General features: G+C 42.7%; 1 protein-coding gene across 7 annotated transcripts in view; it reads left to right on the top strand.

Annotated features, from left to right (window-relative positions):
- The first annotated feature begins 450 nt into the window (after positions 1-450).
- Positions 451-21,536, top strand: part of HIC2 (HIC ZBTB transcriptional repressor 2) — a 60,124-nt gene continuing 39,038 nt past the window's right edge. The window contains exon 1 of one of the 7 annotated variants that reach the window (XM_056532017.1): positions 451-552. Coding sequence is in view for 5 of the 7 variants with exons in the window: in XM_056531958.1 (XP_056387933.1) it covers positions 17,607-17,635 (29 nt within the window). In the remaining 2 variants the exon portion in view is untranslated. Of the gene's footprint in view, positions 553-16,287; positions 16,527-16,555; positions 16,948-17,529; positions 17,636-18,079; positions 18,124-21,536 lie in introns of those variants that run through there. The other 6 variants (XM_056531976.1, XM_056531986.1, XM_056531996.1 and 3 more) reach the window with 6 other exon arrangements.

Below are 21,536 nucleotides of genomic sequence, written 5' to 3'. Positions count from 1 at the left end.
TATGTCGGTATGTCATTACATAACAAGCAGGTAGAGTAGACTTAACCTTTTAAGGACGCCGGGCGTATGCATACGCCCTGCATCCCGAGTCCTTAAGGACGTGGGGCGTATGCATATGCCCGTGGGAATTCCGGTCCCCGCCGCTAGCCGGCCGGGGACCGGACCGGAATGCCTGCTGAAATCATTCAGCAGGCATCCCGGGACATCACTGAGGTGATCACCATGTCGGTGATCGCAGATTTTCTTCTATTCCGGGCTGATCGGGTCTCTGGTGACCCGATCACCCGGAAAATAGGGATGATCAGAGCTGTTCATCCTGAGGGATAGGAGCGAGGTCGCAGTGCTGCGATCTCCTCCTATCCCCTGCCATTGGTCAGAATTGATTCTGACCAATGGCAGGGCAGAACAGTGGGTTGCCACCATGGCAACCCCCCATTCTGCCCACCCCTGGATGTCGAGGGGAATGTGGGGAGAAGATGGAAGCCAGTACCTGGAGGAGAAGATGCCTGAGGACCCTGGATCGTCGCTGGAGACTGCTGGATCCTAGCTCAGGTAGGGAAACTATGGTGGGGGGGGGGGGGGAGGGAATGAAAGTGAAAGTAAAGTGATCTTTACTGTGGCAACCACTAGGAAGGCCAAACTGCAACTCCTAGCATGCCCAGAAAGCCAGACAAGCATGCTGGGAGTTGTAGTTTTGCAACATCTGGAGGGTCACAGTTTGGAGACCACTGTTGCAGTGGTGCCCAAACGGTAGCCCTCCAGATGTTGCCAAACTACAACTCTCAGCATGCCTAGACTGCCCAGGCATGCTGGGAAATGTAGTTCTGTAACATCTGTCCCTTCAGATTTTGCAATTTTCATGACATTTTTGAAAATTGCTGCTCTACTTTGAAGCCCTCTAATTTTTTCAAAAAACAAAAATATGTCCATTTTATGATGCCAACATAAAGTGGACATATTGTATTTGTGAATAAAAATAAAATGTATTTGGAATATCCATTTTCCTTACAAGTAGAGAGCTTCAAAGTTAGAAAAATGCAAAATTTTCAAAATTTTCATGAAATTTTGGGATTTTTCACCAAAAAAGCATGCAAGAAACGCCGAAAACTTACCACCAAAATAAAGTAGAATATGTCACGAAAAAATAATCTCAGAATCAGAATATTCGGTAAAAGCGTTTTCGAGTTATTAATTCGTAAAGCGGCGGTGGTCAGAATTGCGAAAAAGGGCTCAGTCCTTAAGGTGAAAAAGGGCTGCGTCCTTAAGGGGTTAAAGATTATACGAAAATTGTACAACAATAATCAATGCACTACTGTGGTTAGTCTTGCCATGCGTTGCATCCGGTAGAGGAACAATTGGAACCTTAGAACTGTAGTCCTCGACAGATATTCCCCAGTTTGGCGACTCAAAAGAGATGTAAGATTCATCCCATCCCCAGTTCCCCACATAATATGGGGATTTACTCCACAAATCCCACCTAGATAAGAATGTTTCGTATGTGTCATTACCTCGAGCTATAATGTATTCATAAGCGCAGGTAAGATTAATTGCTGTGGCTAATTCATCTGAGTCTGGTAAGTTTGCAGATTTCCACTTGCGGAGTAGCACTGACTTAGCTATAATACAAATCCTGCACAACAGTGCCCTCCCTTTCAATGGGTAATTGTCCGCACCTATCAATAAAAGCACTAGTTGTGGGGACCAGGGAATTTGCCATGGGAGTACTCTCTCTAACATTAGCTTGCATGAATTCCAATATTACTGGGCAAGGGGGGCAGGACCATAAAACATGAAGCAAAGTTCCTTTCTGAGAACAACCCCTCCAGCACAACGGGGAGACTCCGGGGGGAAAAAGGGCCAATTTGTCTAGAGTGTGGTAACCCTGATATGGTTTCTAAGTGGAAATGCATCCCGTAGCGTAGATGTGGATTAGCTGGGAAATCACTTGATCTGGTCTTTTTCAGCTCATATACGTTTCTGATGTTACTCTCCCTTCCCATCCCCAAACTACCACCTTCTCTTCTGTACTATAATGGGAGAATGAGGGAAATTCACGAAGAGTGATGCACGTGCACAGCTTTTTACCCCATTCATTTGTGTGGTGGGAACTGTGTACCTGCACCAAATGTATTACATGGTTCAGGGAATGTGATAAATATGATGCTGATCACATTTCTTACTTCAGTACTCCTCTTTTTATGGAGCCCATCTGTGACTTTTTTTGCGACTTTTTAACCCGTACGACAAAATGTGCAACTTTTTAATACTGCTGTTCACAGATAGTTTTGTAAGCCAAGTCAGGGTTGGTGTATTGCGCCTAAGTTAGCGCAGTTGCACCAAAAGATGCGACAAACTGAAAAGTTGCACATCATAAATTCCTGGCCACTGCATGATATCAACTGAAATCACCACTTGGTATGTTCTTTTAGGAAAACCTTCTAAATGAAAAGTCGCAAAACTTTGGCACAAAAAAAAAAAAAAAAAACACTGCCAAAAAAAAAAGGAGCCAAAGAACATATGCACAATTGGTGGTGGCTGTATCTGTATATGACATAACTTTATCATTCATTATGGTTTTTGACCCCTATCACATAACAGTATACTGATCAGTATTTTGCATTAGTATTTGTAAGTCGAACCTGAACCTGCTCAGAGAAACATATAATGGAAGGATTGGCTCCTCTTCTATGTTGTCCACCCACTCCTAGTTTTGTCTTACATACTGATACAAAATACTGACCAAAATACTGCCATGTGAAAACGTCCTTAGTCTGTAAACAATGTTAGATGTCTGTGATTTTTGAAGAGGTTTTCCAGAAAAAGATAGAATTAGGTTGGCATCCTTGGCATACAATGATTTCACAGTATAGATCTACTGTACACCGTTGCACTCATTTTTTTTCTGTCAATAAGGGCTTAAAGGGGTTATCCACCATAAAGTGATTTTAGTATGTACCTGGCAGGCAGTAATGGACATACTTAGGAAGGATCTGCGCTTGTCTTGGGGCTAAATTGTTGTGATTGTAATGTATTGTAATGTTGTGAGATTACCATAACACTGTGGCTAGCTTTTTGTGAACTGGTATTTCCTCTTTGAGTTTTTCTTTTTTGCCTACAAATCTCATAATTCCATTTTCCTCCCTCCAGCACATCAGCCACGCCACCCATTGAAACATAAATGATCTGCATCCTTTCAAAAGACCTGTGGTTTTCAATCAGGGTGCCTACAGCTGTTGCATTAGTTGCAGATTGATCTCTCTCCCACCAAGCGATACCTCCACCCATTGAAGCAGACAGGCTCCCTGTCATCAGCTGACTAGTGAGTCAGGTCTCGGCCGCATTGCAACCTGGGAAAAATCTGAGACAACAGTCATTTTGTATGCTGTTAAAAATAAATATTGGGGTGAAAATCACACACAGGTACAGACACTATATTATGAATTACACTAACTTTACAGCCCCTGTAGCATAAGTCAAATAAAAAAAATAATCCTGGAATACCCCTTTAATCACATAAATGATTAGGCCATAAATGTATTTATTTTCCTTAGGTTTTTTTTTTTTTTTTACACTTTTTCTGTTTTTGGTAACGTTTTGGTCCACAATTTGTTAGAATTTTTTTTTTCATTTATAATTGTTCCTTTTTTTCTGTTGTTTTTGTAATGTTGCTAAAATGCATGTACCGTATATACTCGAGTATAAGCCGACCCGAGTATAAGCCGAGACCCCTAATTTCAACCCAAAATCCCAGGAAAAGTTATTGACTCGAGTATAAGCCTAGGGTGGGAAATACCTCATCCCCCCCTGTCATCATCCAGACCCGTCATTAACATCCTCATCATCCCACACATCCCCCCTTCATCATCCCCTTGTCATCATCCCACACATCCCCTTATCATCCCACACATCCCCCCTTCATCATCCCCTTGTCATCATCCCACACATCCCCTTATCATCCCACACATCCCCCCTTCATCATCCCCTTGTCATCATCCCACACATCCCCCCTTCATCATCCCCTTGTCATCATCCCACACATCCCCTTATCCCACACATCCCCCCTTCATCATCCCCTTGTAATCATCCCACACCCCCCCCCCCTTCATCATCCCCACCCCCCTTCATCATCCCCACACCCCCCTTCATCATCCCACACACCCCCCTTCATCATCCTCTTCTCATCATTCGCCCTCAGTGGTCTTCAACCTGCGGACCTCCAGAGGTTTCAAAACTACAACTCCCAGCAAGCCCGGGCAGCCATCGGCTGTCCGGGCTTGCTGGGAGTTGTAGTATTGAAACCTCCGGAGGTCCGCAGGTTGAAGACCACTGCGGCCTTCAACATGCGGACCTCCAGAGGTTTCAAAACTACAACTCCCAGCAAGCCCGGGCAGCCATCGGCTGTCCGGGCTTGCTGGGAGTTGTAGTTTTGAAACCTCCGGAGGTCCGCAGGTTGAAGACCACTGCGGCCTTCAACATGCGGACCTCCAGAGGTTTCAAAACTACAACTCCCAGCAAGCCCGGGCAGCCATCGGCTGTCCGGGCTTGCTGGGAGTTGTAGTTTTGAAACCTCCGGAGGTCCGCAGGTTGAAGACCACTGCGGCCTTCAACATGCGGACCTCCAGAGGTTTCAAAACTACAACTCCCAGCAAGCCCGGGCAGCCATCGGCTGTCCGGGCTTGCTGGGAGTTGTAGTTTTGAAACCTCCGGAGGTCCGCAGGTTGAAGACCACTGCGGCCTTCAACATGCGGACCTCCAGAGGTTTCAAAACTACAACTCCCAGCAAGCCCGGGCAGCCATCGGCTGTCCGGGCTTGCTGGGAGTTGTAGTTTTGAAACCTCCGGAGGTCCGCAGGTTGAAGACCACTGCGGCCTTCAACATCATCCAGCCCCCTCTCACCCCCTTTAGTTCTGAGTACTCACCTCCGCTCGGCGCTGGTCCGGTCCTGCAGGGCTGTCCGGTGAGGAGGTGGTCCGGTGAGGAGGTGGTCCGGGCTGCTATCTTCACCGGGGGCGCCTCTTCTCCGCGCTTCCGGCCCGGAATAGAGCCGTTGCCTAGACAACGACGCATCTGCGTCGTTGTTAAGGCAACGTGACTATTCTGAGGCCGGGCCCGAAGCGCTTAGAAGAGGCCTCCCCGGTGAAGATAGCAGCCCGGACCACCTCCTCACCGGACCACCTCCTCACCGGACAGCCCTGCAGGACCGGACCAGCGCCGAGCGGAGGTGAGTACTCAGAACTAAAGGGGGTGAGAGGGGGCTGGATGATGTTGAAGGCCGCAGTGGTCTTCAACCTGCGGACCTCCGGAGGTTTCAAAACTACAACTCCCAGCAAGCCCGGACAGCCGATGGCTGCCCTGGCTTGCTGGGAGTTGTAGTTTTGAAACCTCTGGAAGTCCGCAGGTTGAAGACCACTGCGGGTGGGGGAGTTCACTCGAGTATAAGCCGAGGGGGGTGTTTTCAGCACGAAAAATCGTGCTGAAAAACTCGGCTTATACTCGAGTATATACGGTATATAGATGGAAAAAATTCATGTGAACTTCTACATATTGGATCAGTATTAATTCTATTTCTGTGCCAAATTTTCATGCAAACACAACCCTTGCACAAAAATGTTGTGATTTTTTTACAGTTTGGCCGGTATTTATCATTGTAGGTGTAAGTGAAGCATTTTTCTACACCTTTTTTTGTGTGCTGGTAATGTGTAGCAGCACCACATTTATTAAATGGTTACAGAGCATTTGATACATTTTGTGCAGGTCACATTTTCTGAAATTTCTCTCTTCACATACACAACAAAAAGCTCAGCTAAGTCTGGCCTGGTGTAGTTTTAGAGACTTTTCAGTGGCTTTGCGCCTTTTTTGCACCTTTTCACAAAAAGGTGTAGTTCATAAAACCCGTCCATATCATGTGTATTGTCAAAATCAGTGGATTGCAACTCAAAATCAGCCGAAATGTGTAAACCAAAAGGCGCAAAAAAAGTGCAAATAAACCCTTTTTGTGCCTTTTGTAGACACAAAAAACAGTCTAAAGACAATGATAAATGTCGGCCACTGTGCCATACTCACTAAGTGGGCGGGATAAGGTACAAAAGTGGGTATGGCATCACATATTTGGAGTGTGGCTTCATGAAGGCTCCAAATTTATGACAAACTATGCCTTCTATTTACCCCTGAAAATTTACAAAGAGCTGCATCTCTCCTATCAAGTTTTTGCTCAAAGAGCGAGCTTGTGGGAAATTTTTGTTACAGGTGCAGACATGTGAAGTCCCCCCAGCAATTCAGCTCAGAAATTCAGGTGGAGCAACAAGAAAGGTTTTATATTTAAAAATCACCCCTTTTTTCTATTTTCCCATATTAAAAATGTAAACTATATAAAAATAAATACATTTTGTGATGCTGCATGCAGAATAGTCCAGACAATTAAAAATTTACATTAGTGATCCCACATGATTAATAGTATTTTTTTTTTGTCACATCAAAAAGTCCCATCTAAACAAACATGGCACCGATGAAAACCACAGATCACGGTGCAAAAAATGAGCCCTTAGGCTAAGTTTCCACTTGGTTTTTCTCTGGCAGTTTTTGGATATCTGCCACTGCAGTTTTTGAGCCAAAGCCAGAAGTGTATTCAAAAGGAATAGGACATATAAAGGAAGGACTTACACTTCTCCTCTCTTATGGATCCACTTCTGATTTTGGCTCAAAAACTGCAGTGGCAGATCTCCAAAAACTGCCAGAAAAAAACCAAGTGGAAACTTAGCCTTATACAGCAAAGTATATGAAAAAAAATAAAACAGTTATAGATGTCAGAATAGGGCAATTGTAGGCATACTAATTTTCTTACAAAAAGTAATAATTTTATTAGATATCTTTATAATTGTACTGAGCTACAGAATAAAGATAACATGTCATTTCAACTGTAAAGTCCATTCTATAGAAAGAAATCCCCCAAAAGTTGCAAAATTGTGTTGTTTTTTATTTTTTTCAATTTAAGGGTACAGTCCCACGTAGCACTTACGCAGCGTAGTTCATGCTGCGCATTGTCTGATCAGCATACACACAAGGCTACCCCGCAGCAGCCCTGTGTGTTAAGTGATGTTTGGGGGTGGGGCCAGATGCTGGCGTAAATGTGACGCATGGCCCTGCCCCAAACCTTACTGAAAACACAGGGCTGACACTAGGTACCCCTGTGTATTTTCTCAAAGCAGAATATGCTATGTATTTCCTCCTGCGCAGCACATTTTGCACAACATGAAATACTCTTCATTAGTGTTATGTGGGACCATACCCTAACAATGATTTTTATTTTTGTTTTACGGTAGATTTTGTGGTAAAAAAAAGTGATGTATTTGCAAAGTGCGATTGTTCCTGCATAAAACAAGCCATCCTATGGCCCTATACATGGTAAATTGAAAGAGTTATACATTTTAAAATGTAAGAAGCAAAAAATAAAACCACAAAAATGAAAACGCTGAGTCATTAAAGGGATTCCCATGGAAAACTTTTTTTTTTTTTTTATAATCAATTGGTGCCAGAAAGTTAAACAGAGCAGCATATTTTTGCTATGGGGATTTTCTCATGCTCTGGACAGTTCCTAAAATGGACAGCAGAGGTCAGCAGAGAGCACTGTGGTCATGACATCAGAGGAAATGCTTTTCTTTTTTGGGTTTCTCTTTAGTATACAGCCCCTAAAAAGTACTGGAAGGATTAAGATTTTTTAATAGAAGTGATTTACAAATCTCCTTTAAAGGGTTCAAATACAGTTGTGGCCATGTTAACACTTTCTTTTTCCTGTCTTTTCTTCCAATTAATGTCCATTATTTGGATATTTTACTGGGAAAAAAGGCAGCCATATTTTTCCACTTTGATGGAACTTTATGGTAAAACGTCCGGTAATGCATACTAAATTGTATTATTTGACGAGCGTTTTTAAAAAAATAAAAAATAAATAAAAGGAAGGCCTTTTTAAGCATAAGACAGCTGCAAAAAAAGGGTGGTGCTCTTTTTTTTTGTGCTATTGCTGAATAACCCCATAAACTCAATCTGTATTTGATCTGTATTGCATTTGTATGTTAATTTACTTTGTCATTTATTTCTCAAAATGTAATTCTAAAAGACAGCCCATCATTATTTACTGTAGAAAATACAGATGGAATACTGATGGAATACTGTCTGTATTACAGACGTATTTCCGTAGGCTCATGTGAAGCTGGCCTATGGATGTATACTTATATGTTTGTGAGAAGCAGGCCTATCAGTGGGGGAAAGCAAGTAAATAGAAATATAACAGTTTACAGATTCAGAATCAATCTCCACTTGTCCATCATATGTGTCTGGATCTACTCAGCCGATCTGGTAACCCTAGGTTGGGTAGGTTTAACTATTGCAGTTTATATTTCTAAACGTATGGTAATCGGGATTATTGTAATCCTACTAATGAAGGATCCATGTAGAGATAAAGAGAAGGGATTGTTTTCCTGCAGATAATTGGACAAAAGCGTGTGTGGTGTTTTAGGAGGGGGGCTCGCCTTTTAGAGAGCATCCTGGCAGAAAATGTGCCACTGTGTTTTTAAGAAAAGGCTAAGGTCATTTACAAGGCAAATGTTCTTTCTATAAAGAAGAGAGAACATGAAATCCATGACATTCACTAAAGGTCCACTTTGATAGATCACGTTTGCTCTATGTATGTTCTACATTACCATTTTCATGTTCAGTGTATTTATTTAAAAAAATAAAAATAAAAAAAGGGGGCGGGGGAAATGTCTTGATATTACTTGATATTCCTATGTTCAGTCAGTTTGGCTTTTTAATAGGGTTACACCTTTAATTCTTCTGCCAAAGGCCTTTCGAGGAATTACAGCCACAACACATGCATAAGGAAGCTATTAATTTTACCATCATTTTATTTCCCCTTTGAAAGTTACCACGTTGGTTTGTATAATTATAATCATTATCTCTTAGTGTTTCCTCTGTGGCTGAACATGCTGGAATTGTAATGATACTGATCACGAGCGCCTAATAGAATTTAACCCAGTCTGTGCCAGTGGGGATGATTAGCTGTCGAGAAGCCCTTTGGTCAAGAAGAACCCTTGTCAGGAACCCCCTCCACACATCCCTCTAGTAGTCATTTGCAGAACAGATGGCATTTCAGTTTGTTTCAGTATTAACATCTGGGACTGAGGGGCTACGGTTTTAGGGAATGCAGAGTGCCACTACAATTCTCTAGGGGTAGGGGGGGGGGGATAGACAATAGTGCACACTCAATGCTGATTTTTACTTTTCCAGCTAATCAATGTGGTGTAAGCCCTTGTGACCCTGAAAGAGTTAATGCAATATGCAAAGTGTTCATACTTGGCAGGCATATTTACTGGTAAAGAATGAATTGCTTGGTAATGTCTTGGCAGGCTATGCAGAGCTAGTATGTACATGTTACTGATAGATTTGCAGGCCTCTTAGCCTTCGCTATAATTTTCAGGAAAGGGTGGAATTGTTTCTCGAAACTTTCAGCTATGCCAACAAAGTAATGTTGCTCAATAAATAAAATGTTAGCTTATGTCTAACACCCATTCTCCCGTTAGCGCTTGTTCACAAGTAGCATTTTGAATTGCATTTTCTATTACAAATCTTTTCTTAAAAGTGCAAGGAGAAAAAGGCCTGTTTCTAGAGTACAGTATTTTTATAATGACCGCCTCACATTACTGTTGGCGACATACAGAGTAGAGCCCGAAATGTGTGGTAGAAACAGTTTTGAGTTATGGAAAGCAAATTAACCAATCAACAGAGTGCAGATCCATGATACAACAGATCCAATGTAGCATTGTGTCCTCCATTATGTGAACATACCCTAAGGTGTTTTTAAAAAGTGTTTTTTGGGCCTGAGCCCAAAAACATCTGTTTTTCCTGAAAAAAAAACTGTCAAAAGGCTATATTGTTCCCGAATGCCCAGACATATTATTTTTTACTTCTTTAAAATAAAAGTTAAAATAAAATTTAAGTAAAAAGGAAGGCAACAAATGCAAAAAGGGTAAGTTAACCTGTGAAGTGTGAGAACTACATAATACTTAAAAAAACACATGCAGCAGTATTAAATACTATATCAAAGAATGTCTCTTTATTGAAAAAAAAAAAACTACATGCACTTCAGGAAAGGGCAAAATAACAACTAGTTTATATAATGATACGATATAACATCAATGGCTCCATTAAACAAAAAGACATATCCTGATACATAAGAAATAATAATGCAGAATAACAGTGCACAGTGCAAATACAATAAATCAACCAATGCTCACCAAAAACGGGATAGATGGTTACCAGACAGTAGGAGCCCCCATATGTGCCTTGTACACACGGTGTGTGCAGACTCCAATTCACGTTTTGCTCCTATTTAACTTCATCAGGGGGCATCTTTACTATTACGCATAAGGATCTTTTTTTAGATATTTATGTGCCAAAATATGGCCCTATTTTGGCACGTAAGTTGGGAAGTATTTAAAGGGGTACTCCGGTGCTTACACATCTTATCCCCTATCCAATGGATAGGGGATAAGATGCCTGATCACGGGAGTCCCGCCGCTGGGGACCCCCGGGATCATGCACGCGGCACCCCGTTTGTAATCAGTCCCCGGAGCGTGTTCGCTCCGGGTCTGATTACGGTCGACCGCAGGGCCGGTGGCGTGTGACATCACACCTCCGCCCCCGTGTGACGTCACGCTCCGCCCCTCAATGCAAGCCTACGGGAGGGGGCGTGATAGCTATCAGGGGACTCCCACAATCAGGCATCTTATCCCCTATCCTTTGGATAGGGGATAAGATGTGTAAGCACCGGAGTTCCCCTTTTAAGCACAGAAATGTGCTTTAATACAATCAAAAACATCAATTTTTGGGCTATATCTTTTCCTGTAAAAAACAAAACAAAAGGACATCTAAAAAAGGGTTTACAAAAATAGTGTGTGCACATAGCCTTAGTCTTTTCATTATAATTTGTCCTGCTTTATAATGTTGCCCTTGGGTTTGGCAAATAAAGAAACAGAAATAAAATGATTATCAACCAGTCATAGGGGATGAGGGAACAGGTCTGAATTATATATAAGCCATGATGCTTCTGCCAACACTGGCCCTGATTTACTATTGTGTTCCCGACTGTTTTTTTTATCAGTTTGTGCACCACAATTGTGTCCGCATCAGAATTTGCACCAAATTCATTTAGAAAAGCTGAAAAAGAGGGCGTGGCTTAATTTCCGACCAACCCAACTTGTTTACTAATAAATTCACCTAAAATCATGTGAATACATAGCTGGAAATTCTTACCAAGGTCAGAACTTTTTTTTTTATCCACAACCTGTGCGTCCCCATAGTAAATAGAGTGGAATCCTGCAAGTCTGAAACAACCCTCTTAGTAAATCAGAACCACTGTTACCGAATACATCATATTAGCTCATGTGTTACATATTGTTAGATAAAATGTGTTCTTTTTAATAATGACTAAGGGAGAACAAGTATATACTTGAATGTGTGTTTTCAGCTTGGTCCACAGATGTACAACTTGTTTGCCGAGTATGAATGCTGCCAACACTTCACGTCCCACTGCACATGTATGAATGTGTCGTTCTCATGCATGTTGGTATAAGCATGCCATATTTATAGAGAACAGAGCACAAACTACGTTTTGGAACTTTTAATGCTATGTTCACATATAGTTTTCTGGAGTGTCTTTAGAAGTGTAAAATGACATTTTTAGCAACAAAAAAGCCATAATTACTGTATACCAGCCATAAAAATAAGGGCATACTTGTTTTGAGCCTTTTTTCATTTTTCGACAAAATATGTTTTTTACGTGTTTTTTTGTTTGTATTCTTATATGATTTGGGCATTTTACTGCATATAAATTCTTCAAAACACTTGAAAATTGCAAGAAAATGCCCGATATGTATAAAATGCAAAAAAAAAAAAAAAAAAGCAAGAAGTTCAAAAAGCTCTATCACACGTGCATATTTTGTGACAGACTTTCTGTTGCTGACTTTCCTACCTACTGAAGTCAATGGGTAAGAAAATCAGCAGCAGAGAATCTGCAGCAAAATCCGAATGAGCGAATTGCTGTCAGTTTGATTCCGCTGCACAGTGCACAGTATGGACTTTCCATGGCGAAGCTTCTGCTGTTGATAGAATAATCTTGCTCATTCTTTCGGCGCAATACTGCACAGAATAAATTGCAGTCTATGGGGACTGACAATGTCCACGCGGTCCTAGCGCTGACTGAATCGATCGGCTCGGCCACCCTCTAATATTTCCAGATGAAGATTCCTCAACCCTGCCTTATTGACACATCGGACACAATGAAACATTTCGACCTACACAGAGGTCTTTATCAAGCATTAGAATCTGTGCATAAAAAATGTGGGTATTTATTTTCATATTTATTACAGAGGTAGAAAACAGCGAGTGGATAAGGGTAAGTAACACAGAACCATAGGCAAGTTTCAGATAACAATAATACGGCCTCTTTTTTACGGCCACTGGTGGCCTTAATAGGATGCAAAAACGTGGCGGTATTACAATTGTCTGAAACCGACCTTAGGTAGATGCCATAATCTACATGGTGATTTTTTTTTTATGGCTTTGTTTTAACCCTTTGGTGGTGTTTGTGTCTCGGTGGCAGTTTTTTTTCTTCTAAACTGCTGCATGCTCTAGCTTTGCTATTTTTGTTCAAGAAATTTGTGTATGTTTCCTCCCATTTACATCTATTGGTTGAAAAAGATACCAGAAAAAAACTGTGAATGTGTACATTAGAGATGAGCGAACTTACAGTAAATTCGATTCGTCACGAACTTCTCGGCTCGGCAGTTGATGACTTTTCCTGCGTAAATTAGTTCAGCCTTCAGGTGCTCCGGTGGGCTGGAAAAGGTGGATACATTCCTAGGAAAGAGTCTCCTAGGACTGTATCCACCTTTTCCAGCCCACCAAAGCACCGGAAAGCTGAACTAATTTATGCAGGAAAAGTCATCAACTGCCGAGCCGAGAAGTTCGTGACGAATCGAATTTACTGTAAGTTCGCTCATCTCTAGTGTACATGTTTGTGGGTGTTTTTTTCCCCTTAGTTCTTAAACAGAAATTTCTGGAGTCACATGAAGAAAGAAATACACGCCTTGCAATGAAAAAATAAATCACCAGGGGAAAAATGCCACATAAAACCATCCATACGTACCATTTTGGCAAAAAAAATAAAAAATTAATAAGTAAACTGCATCATGTGAGGGGAAAAAGGCCAAAATAATGCCAACCAAAATTTGTGTCTGAGGGAAGCCTATAGGTTATATGAAGCCAAATTACAATTTTGTGCCAGAGGACTTAAAAAGGGTTAAATGGTTGCATGTAATCTGATGTAATTTCCCTTCATTTACACGAAATACAGTGCAAATAACTAAAACCAATGTAAATTCACGTACAGTGTGGTATGCCAAAGGACATGCTAGTTTTATATGATGGACAGAACTGATGCCTGTCCCAAACTGCTGTATTTTGACATTTTAAATCCTTTTTAGTTGATTTTTGTTGATGGTAGAGGGTGATAGTATCTGGCTTATGGCTGTTGCATACAGCATGGCAATGAACGCCTATTTGAATTTACAGCATCATCAATGTATATATTCTATGTATGGATCACCTGTGCTGCTGAGCCTATATTATCCATGCAAAACAGCCAATTTGCCTATCTATTTTAGTATGTACACATGACAGTTCACTTTTTTTCCCCTGCAATGATGACACAAGAAAAAAAACGAATCACCCTACCGGTATGTGTGCAGCCCACAGAGCAGGGTATACGGCTGACATTTGATATGCATTGCAGGAAAAGCTCAGGCTTGCCCATATGGGGGGTGGGTGAATTGTTTGTAGTGGCCCATCATTCCTGTACCTTATTATGCACCAATGCCAGACCAGCCCTGCTCACAAGGACGCACAGCCCCCACTCTGCCACTGTGTCAGAAAACGTATGTATCCCATATGCAAATAACAGGAAGATGGGGGCTCAGCTGCTTCATGCAAAGGGGATCTATAGGGCTGAATATACAATGAAGCTATGGAGAATGATGCATTACAGCTGAGAGACCCCAGAGAATCTAGGTTTTCTATAGTATATATAGCAAGCTGGCCACACATGGCACAATTGTTTCTAAAGATTAGATGCAATACTTCTCAGCAATCTGTGCTATAGGCAGTCATATTGCGTGGCAAGAAATGTTTCCAATCATTTCTGCTTTCTACTGGTTATTGATCTTTTTTTTTATTTAATTTTTTTTTCAATTCTAACAGAAAAACGTTCTTTGCATTGTGGCAGACTGTAAATACAATGTCCTAACATTTCTGTGCATACCCAACATAGATTTAACTGTTTGATTAGTTGGATTTTACACTCCATTTGTGGCATACGTCAGTAAACTGGCAGAAAGGTATTCAGACATATACCCATGCCATATCTATTGATTGTAACAGCACCAACATAGTCTAAGGGTAGGGTCACATGTGCCGTATTTTGCTGCTGCATATTTTCCTATCTATTGAGGTCAATGGGAAGGAAAAGCAGCTGCAAAAAATATGCAGCAAAATATGGGACGTGTGACCCTACCCTAAAACAGCAAGTACGGTGTCCATTTTAGTACATCGTCAGTCGTAACTCCGTCCTCTGTCAGGTGAAACGGTGTCCCGCCTCCTCCCTCGGGCCAATCGCCGTCAGGCCTCCTTTGTCATCCTAAAGTCTCTCATCCGAAACTCCGTCATCCTTCAGATAAAAAACTTTCATGTAGCTGAGCCGAGTCAGTGTCGTCTTTCTGCTATACGGGTTCTGCTGTACACACTATTCAGTGTCGGCTCTGCTATACAGACTCTGTAGCACATGTAGTGTCTGTAGTACACGTGCAAGTTTCAGTTTCGACTCTGCTATACACGCTTCTTTTTACCCTTTTTTTCACTTTGGTTTTCGTGGACATGCACCAGATTTATCATTTGGTGCACGTTGTTAGTAATTTTGGCGCAAATGTTGAAATCAGCTGTTCACAGCGCCTTTTATACAGAACTTCCCACCACAGAGGACGCGTATTTTACCCAGTAGAGCAGCCATTTCGGAGTCCCTCCTGCAGTATATCAGCAAGCGACATGAGTTATTTTCTTTTGTGGGGTTTATAGCCGCCATGTGAAATGGATTTTATTTATTCTTTTGGTTACTTTAGTGCTTACCTTTCCTGAACCTGTGTGGCCATGTCTAATGCTGGCTCAACGGAGGGTGAAGGTTCCTCAGAGACAACTATGTCGCAGGATAGTAGAGCGCAGCCCTGGAGGCGTCGCTGCTTTCACAATTATTATAATTTTTTTAATGTATTTTGACGCCTTTACATTCTCGGACATTGCTATGTGTGTTTTCCATGTACAAAATTTCTTGGCAGTGAATTGCGCCAAAAAAAGCCCTAAAGGCACAAAATTGTGCCAAAGATCGATTGGCGCAAATGATGAATTACTGACCAAAGTAAAAAATCACACACAGGACCGTGTGATTTTAAAAAATGACAGTGGAGAGAATGCGCCAAACTTTGGCGCAAAGACACTGCGCCAAAGAATTGCGCCAAAGTTACGAGAAAAAAAAACACATAAATCCTTTGATAAATACCCCCTGCTGGGAGAATCCTCTGAGGCATGAGGGAGTTTCGGATGAGGGAATTGTGGCTGAAGGATGACGGCAATTGGTGTGAGGGAGGAGGCGGGATGCCGTTTCACCTGACGGAGTTGCGGCTGACGATGTCCTGAAATGGACACAATACACAAGAAATACACAGAGTGTGAACACATTTTAAAAGTGGGTACTCTAAGCCTATACTGTTTTTTGAGATGACATACACGTATACGATGACCGCACATAGCAGGAGATTTATCAAAACCTGTGCAGAGGAAAAGTTGCCCATAGCAACCAATCAAATTGCTTCTTTCATGTTTGAGAGGCTCTTTCAAAAATGAAAGAAAGATCTGATTGGTTGCTATGGGCAACTCAGCAATTTTTCTCTAGATGGGTTTTGATAAATCTCCCCCCCATGGTCCCTTCTTGACCACATTTGATCTATTGAAATGAATCGATCCAGTGCATGTATAGGTCAGCATGGCAGAATTTAGTGGTATATATATATATATATATCTCAGCTAGTTTACCAATGTATAGCACACAGATGTGAACCCTTAGCCCTCCTTCAGCCTTTTTTTTTTTTTTTGCTTGTAAAATAATCTATACCATCTATCCATATTCTAAGAATTCTTTTTCATACATTTGGAACATTTATCAGTTGTGACCTCCCCCTGCTAGGGATACAGTTACCTCTGGTACGGAAGAAGTTGGCCCCAGGTGTGGCAGCTTGCAATCCTGAGGTCACTGATTCAAGCTACCCTGGGTATACATGAAAACTGGCACCCCTGGCATCTGACCATTATCCGTAACACGAGAAATACACGCAGATACAATGCACCATATATAGGAGCATGAGACAAAGGTGAGCCCTGCCCCTACGACCCCCAACCTAGAGGAGGTCACCATGGCATGGCTATGGGTCTGGTAATAATGAGGGGCATTCCCTGTGACGACACCCCAGCGGAGGGTGATGTAAGAGCTGGTACACCGTGCCCCCTCCTCAGATACATGTGTGCCCCTCTCTCCTTCTCCTCCTTCCTTGTGCCATTCTGCCGCCCTCTATTCTGTGTCCTGTGCCCTCCTCTCCCTCCTCCCTCCCCTCGGAGCTGTGTCACCACCTCTCCCCGTGCCCTCCTCCTCCTCCCTCTCGCTCTCCCTTCCTGGCTCCTGTTCATATTGCAGGTCAGGGGTGAGTCCCCACGTCACGTTGGAAGATGGCGGCCGGGTGGCTGTGAGATGAGGAGCTCGGGACTGCACTGACAGAGCCGCTCACATGCAGTAAGGTAACCGGAGGAGATGAGGGAGGGAGCCGGGCTTGGGATACATGATGTTGCACGGAGCGGGCTATACGTGGTCAATGGAGTGGGGGGGTCGGTGCATGGCATAGGGGTACAGTGCATAAAGGATGGTGCACGGGTATAGGTGAGCTTTGGGCTTATAGTGACTATGGGGGCAGCGTTAGCATTGCATTGCTTAATAGAGCCCTGCCCTTCTCTGCCCCTGGCAGTTGTGGGCACCGCAGCAGTGTATGTTGGGGTGCAGAGCATTGAGGGGCTGCCCATACCCCCAGGGAGCTCCGACCGTGGGCACAGGGCTGGGCGCCTCACTCATAGGTGTGTACGTGCACGTATTCTTTGTGGGTGCAGGCGGGCACGGGTGGGGGTGTGCCGTGCCCTGGGGGCTGTGTAAACACTGGGTACGCCGATAGCCCGAGTGGGTGCAATACTGGTCTTACATTGGGGGAGGGGAGCTGGTATGTTGTGTGGATAGTAGGTGTGTGTGGGGTGGGCGTGGAGCTAATCTTATCTTAATCAGTTCTCTGCTGCCAGCTGGCCCCAGCACCCCACAGCCCTGGCACAAAGTGGACTCTGCTAATCCTGGAAGACTCAGCCTCGGGAATTGGACCCACAGAAACTCTCCCTACCAGCTGTATGTGCCTGGCATGCAGTGCCCTGATGTAAGCCACTTGTGGTGGGTGCCCATGAGTGCCATGGTCAATGCTCTTAGCTTCACCTCCTCTGTATACTTCTCTTCTATAATGTTGTTTTATTGGACCCAAGGAAAACATTAGCGTAACCCTAATGGATATACAGTATGTACACGTATAAAGCACTGGACTGCTATAGGGCAACTGGCAGGAGATTGCAGTGGATGTTAACTCTTTCCCTGCTGATCCAGTTCCTCCCCACCATGACCCCCCCCTCTCCTCCTTCATGCCCATAGTAAGGCCACCTGCTCACCTGAGGACTGGGCACAACAGCCTAGAAGCATCTTCTTCTGCATTTCAGGAGTTAATTCTAGACAGCCACCTATGCCTCTTCTTGCTGATCTGGCATGAATTTCATGGAGCCTTGAGAGGGTTAATGTGTGAGCGTTGGTTTGGCTACGTATGCAATCTTTATGCTTCTCACGCATGTGTGTGTTGTAGGGATGGGAACCTGCTCTGCTATGGTATTAAGGTAAATAATAGGTGAATCTCTGCTCCCTCAGATAATGTCGGTGTTTTGCAGGGGGTGTATGTGTGCGCATTGTACATTAGGGATTTCTGGAAGTAATATCTGGGATTTTACCTGGAAGTAGTGGGTAATATATATATTCATTTTATAAAGTATTTATTTTTTTTGTAGGTGGTGACAGATCTTGTTTTATGTTAATGATGGTAGGATGTCGGCTGCGGAAAAAGTCCTCGTGGCTGGCCGCTCGCGTTTTTCCATGTAGCAAATTAGTTCTGGATATCCAGAGATGTTGGATCAATTATGCTGATGGCTTATAGAATTCTCACTCTTGATCCCTGTCTTGGAGAAGTAGGAGAATGTCTCTTGTGCCGAGAAACGCTCCCCTTTCTGCTGGCACCATATGTTGTCCACCAATTTTTGTTTACATGGAACCTATAATACAAAAAGCCATACATTTTTTTTTTATATATATATATATATATATATATTCACGTAAAGTCGTGGAGTGATGTGTTTTTCCTGAACCAATAACAGCATGTTTGCACACACATTGATCCCAAAGCTGTATCCTTCTGGTGACCTAAAGTTTTGTGCAAAAATCAGGGACACATTGTGACTCCAACTAATCCACATATATATATATATATATATATATATATATATATATATATATATATATATATATATATATTTTATTTTTTATGTGATCCCCATGCGACTTGTAGCTAGCATAATAATCCTATTTTCTCCTGATGAGTGTTAAACCTTTACTATCATTACATTTCTATGTCTGTACAGTTTTGATCAATATTTATCCTTGTTTGATTATTTGTACAGTGATCCCTACACTTACAATGGCCTCAACATACTATAGTTTCAACATACAATGGTCTTTTCTGGACCATTGTAACTTGAAACCAGACTCGACATACAATGCTACGGAGAGTCCAGATCTGTGAAATGTGTCACAACTGTAGGAACTGACCAATCAGAATTGGCATTTTACTGGTAAATCACCTCTGTTACTGAAGTGCATGCACTGACTGGTGTCTGGTAGCACCCCCTACAGTACAGGGAGGAACTACAAGTTCTGTACTCCTTACCTGTGCCAGGGTTAGCTGCTCTTTTGGACACCAAGTAAGGGCGGCTCCATTTGGGACACTGTGTACTGTATAGGACCCTGAAGAAGCTCCTGTCCTCTACATAAACCATTGTTTCCCAACCAGGGTGCCTCCAGCTGTTGCAAAACTACAACTCCCAGCATGCCCGTCCGGGCATGCTGGGAGTTGTAGTTTTGCAACAGCTGGAGGCACCCTGGTTGGGAAACACTGACATAGACAGTGATTTACAGCTTCCTGCAGCTATTTCCTTTTATATGTAAGAATTTGCTTTATCTGTATTAGTTATCTACTTATTTTTCTTTAATCCTCACTTTTTCCTATTTTTGGATGACATTTTGGTGGCTTCAGAACCAATTACCAGGTTTCCATAGAGTTATGGTCTCAACATACAATGGTTTCAACATACAATGGTAATCCTGGAACCAATTAATATTATAACTTGAGGGACCACTGTACAGGAAAATATATTTACAAGCAATTTGTTGTTTTGCAACAGCTGGAGGCACCCTGGTTGGGAAACAATGGTTTATGTAGAGGACAGAAGCTTCTTCAGGGTCCTATACAGTACACATAGTGTCCCAAATGGAGCCGTCCTTACTTGGTCTTACTTGGTGTCCAAAGGAGCAGCTAACCCTGGCACAGGTAAGGAGTAGTACGGAACTTGTAGTTCCTCCCTGTACTGTAGGGGGCGCTACCAGACACCAGTCAGTGCATGCACTTCAGTAATACAGGTGATTTACCAGTAAAATGCCCATTCTGATTGGTCAGTTCCTCCAGTTGTGACAGGTATCACAGATCTGGACTGTCCATAGCATTGTATGTTGAGTCTGGTTTCAAGTTACAATGGTCCAGAAAAGACCATTGAATGTTGAAACTATTGTATGTTGAGGCCATTGTAAGTTGAGGGATCACTGTACATGGTACATATTACCTAAATGAAAGGGGTACATGGTATCTGAGTGACTGCAGTTGATGGAGGGCATTGTATGTTTTACCTGTACATTCAGCATCTAATGTGAGATTTTTGAGAACCAGATTGCTTTGAATGCATTACAGTTTAACAAGATGGTGGAAGATAAAACCATTGCTCTTGGAAACAAGCTTGATCTAAACTATTACAAAGTAAAATAGATTTCCTATTGGTAACGCTGTGCCTAGGCCATGGCAGGTTTTTTTTTCCCTCTAAAACTGTTGCATGAAAAAGATATTTTTTAATTCTGCTTCAAAAACGTTCATTTACCAAGTCTGCACATCTATGTACTGTGGTAAAATGCACATGCAGAACCTGCTAAACTGAACTTTTTAAAGGGGTACTCCGGCCCTAAGACATCTTATCCCCTATCCCGCCTCTGGAGACCCCCGCTATCTCGCCTACAGCACTCACCTCTGGCCACCACGCCCCCTCCCATAGACTTGCATTGCAGGAGTGGGGCGTGACGTCACATGGGGGCAAAATCGTGGGGTCCCGATACTCCGGACCTGTAGTTGTGACCTGCCAGACTCTGAGGCTGCAGCACAGCGTGCAGCTCCCAGAGGTTGGTGCTGCATGCAAGATAGGGGGGGTCCCCAGAGGCAGGACCCTCACAATCAGACATCTTATCCCCCTATCCTTTGGATAGGGGATAAGAAGTCTTAGGGCTGGAGTACCCCTTTAAGACTGTTTACATAGTGGTGGGAAGACGGCAGATTTTAGGTGAAAAGACTTAAGAGCAATAATTCAGCCTAAATCTGTATGGTTGTGGATGTTACTGGCTTAGCAGCACACCTGGAATGTAAAACATACAGTCGTCACTCGCTTTTCCCTCCTTGTGCCCCTGGCTCTCCTTCTAGGCAGAAGCCTGTTTGAAATTATAACCTTCTGACACGGGTGGCATTCTTTTCCCTCTTACAAACATGTTTCTATCTGCTCTTCTACCAGTATGCTGGCAAAGCGAAGGAGGTAGGTTCTCCATGTACCTTTAAGAGATTATATACAAATATAATACACAGCACTATTGACTATTTCGGTACCTTTCTACTGGTCTTGATATTACAGGTTCTTACCTAATATTACTATTTCCTTCATTCTGTATTAGTCTGTGGTACAAGCTATATGTCCTGCACAAGTTGTAATCTGTTAGCCACTGCATGAGTTGTCAGCCAGGTTAAAAACCCTTTTACCAGCCTTTTTATTTAATATTGCAATCCAGGCAAATTAAGTGATCTATGATAATTTCTCATATTAGGGTTAGGCCAGACATGCCAATAACGAGAATATCCACTGCAGATATCAGGGGCTGATGCACCGGTTTCAGC

The sequence above is a fragment of the Hyla sarda genome, chromosome 1 (genome assembly GCF_029499605.1).
Source record: "Hyla sarda isolate aHylSar1 chromosome 1, aHylSar1.hap1, whole genome shotgun sequence".
Taxonomy (NCBI): domain Eukaryota; kingdom Metazoa; phylum Chordata; class Amphibia; order Anura; family Hylidae; genus Hyla; species Hyla sarda.
This window is presented reverse-complemented; position numbering and strand designations above follow the sequence as displayed.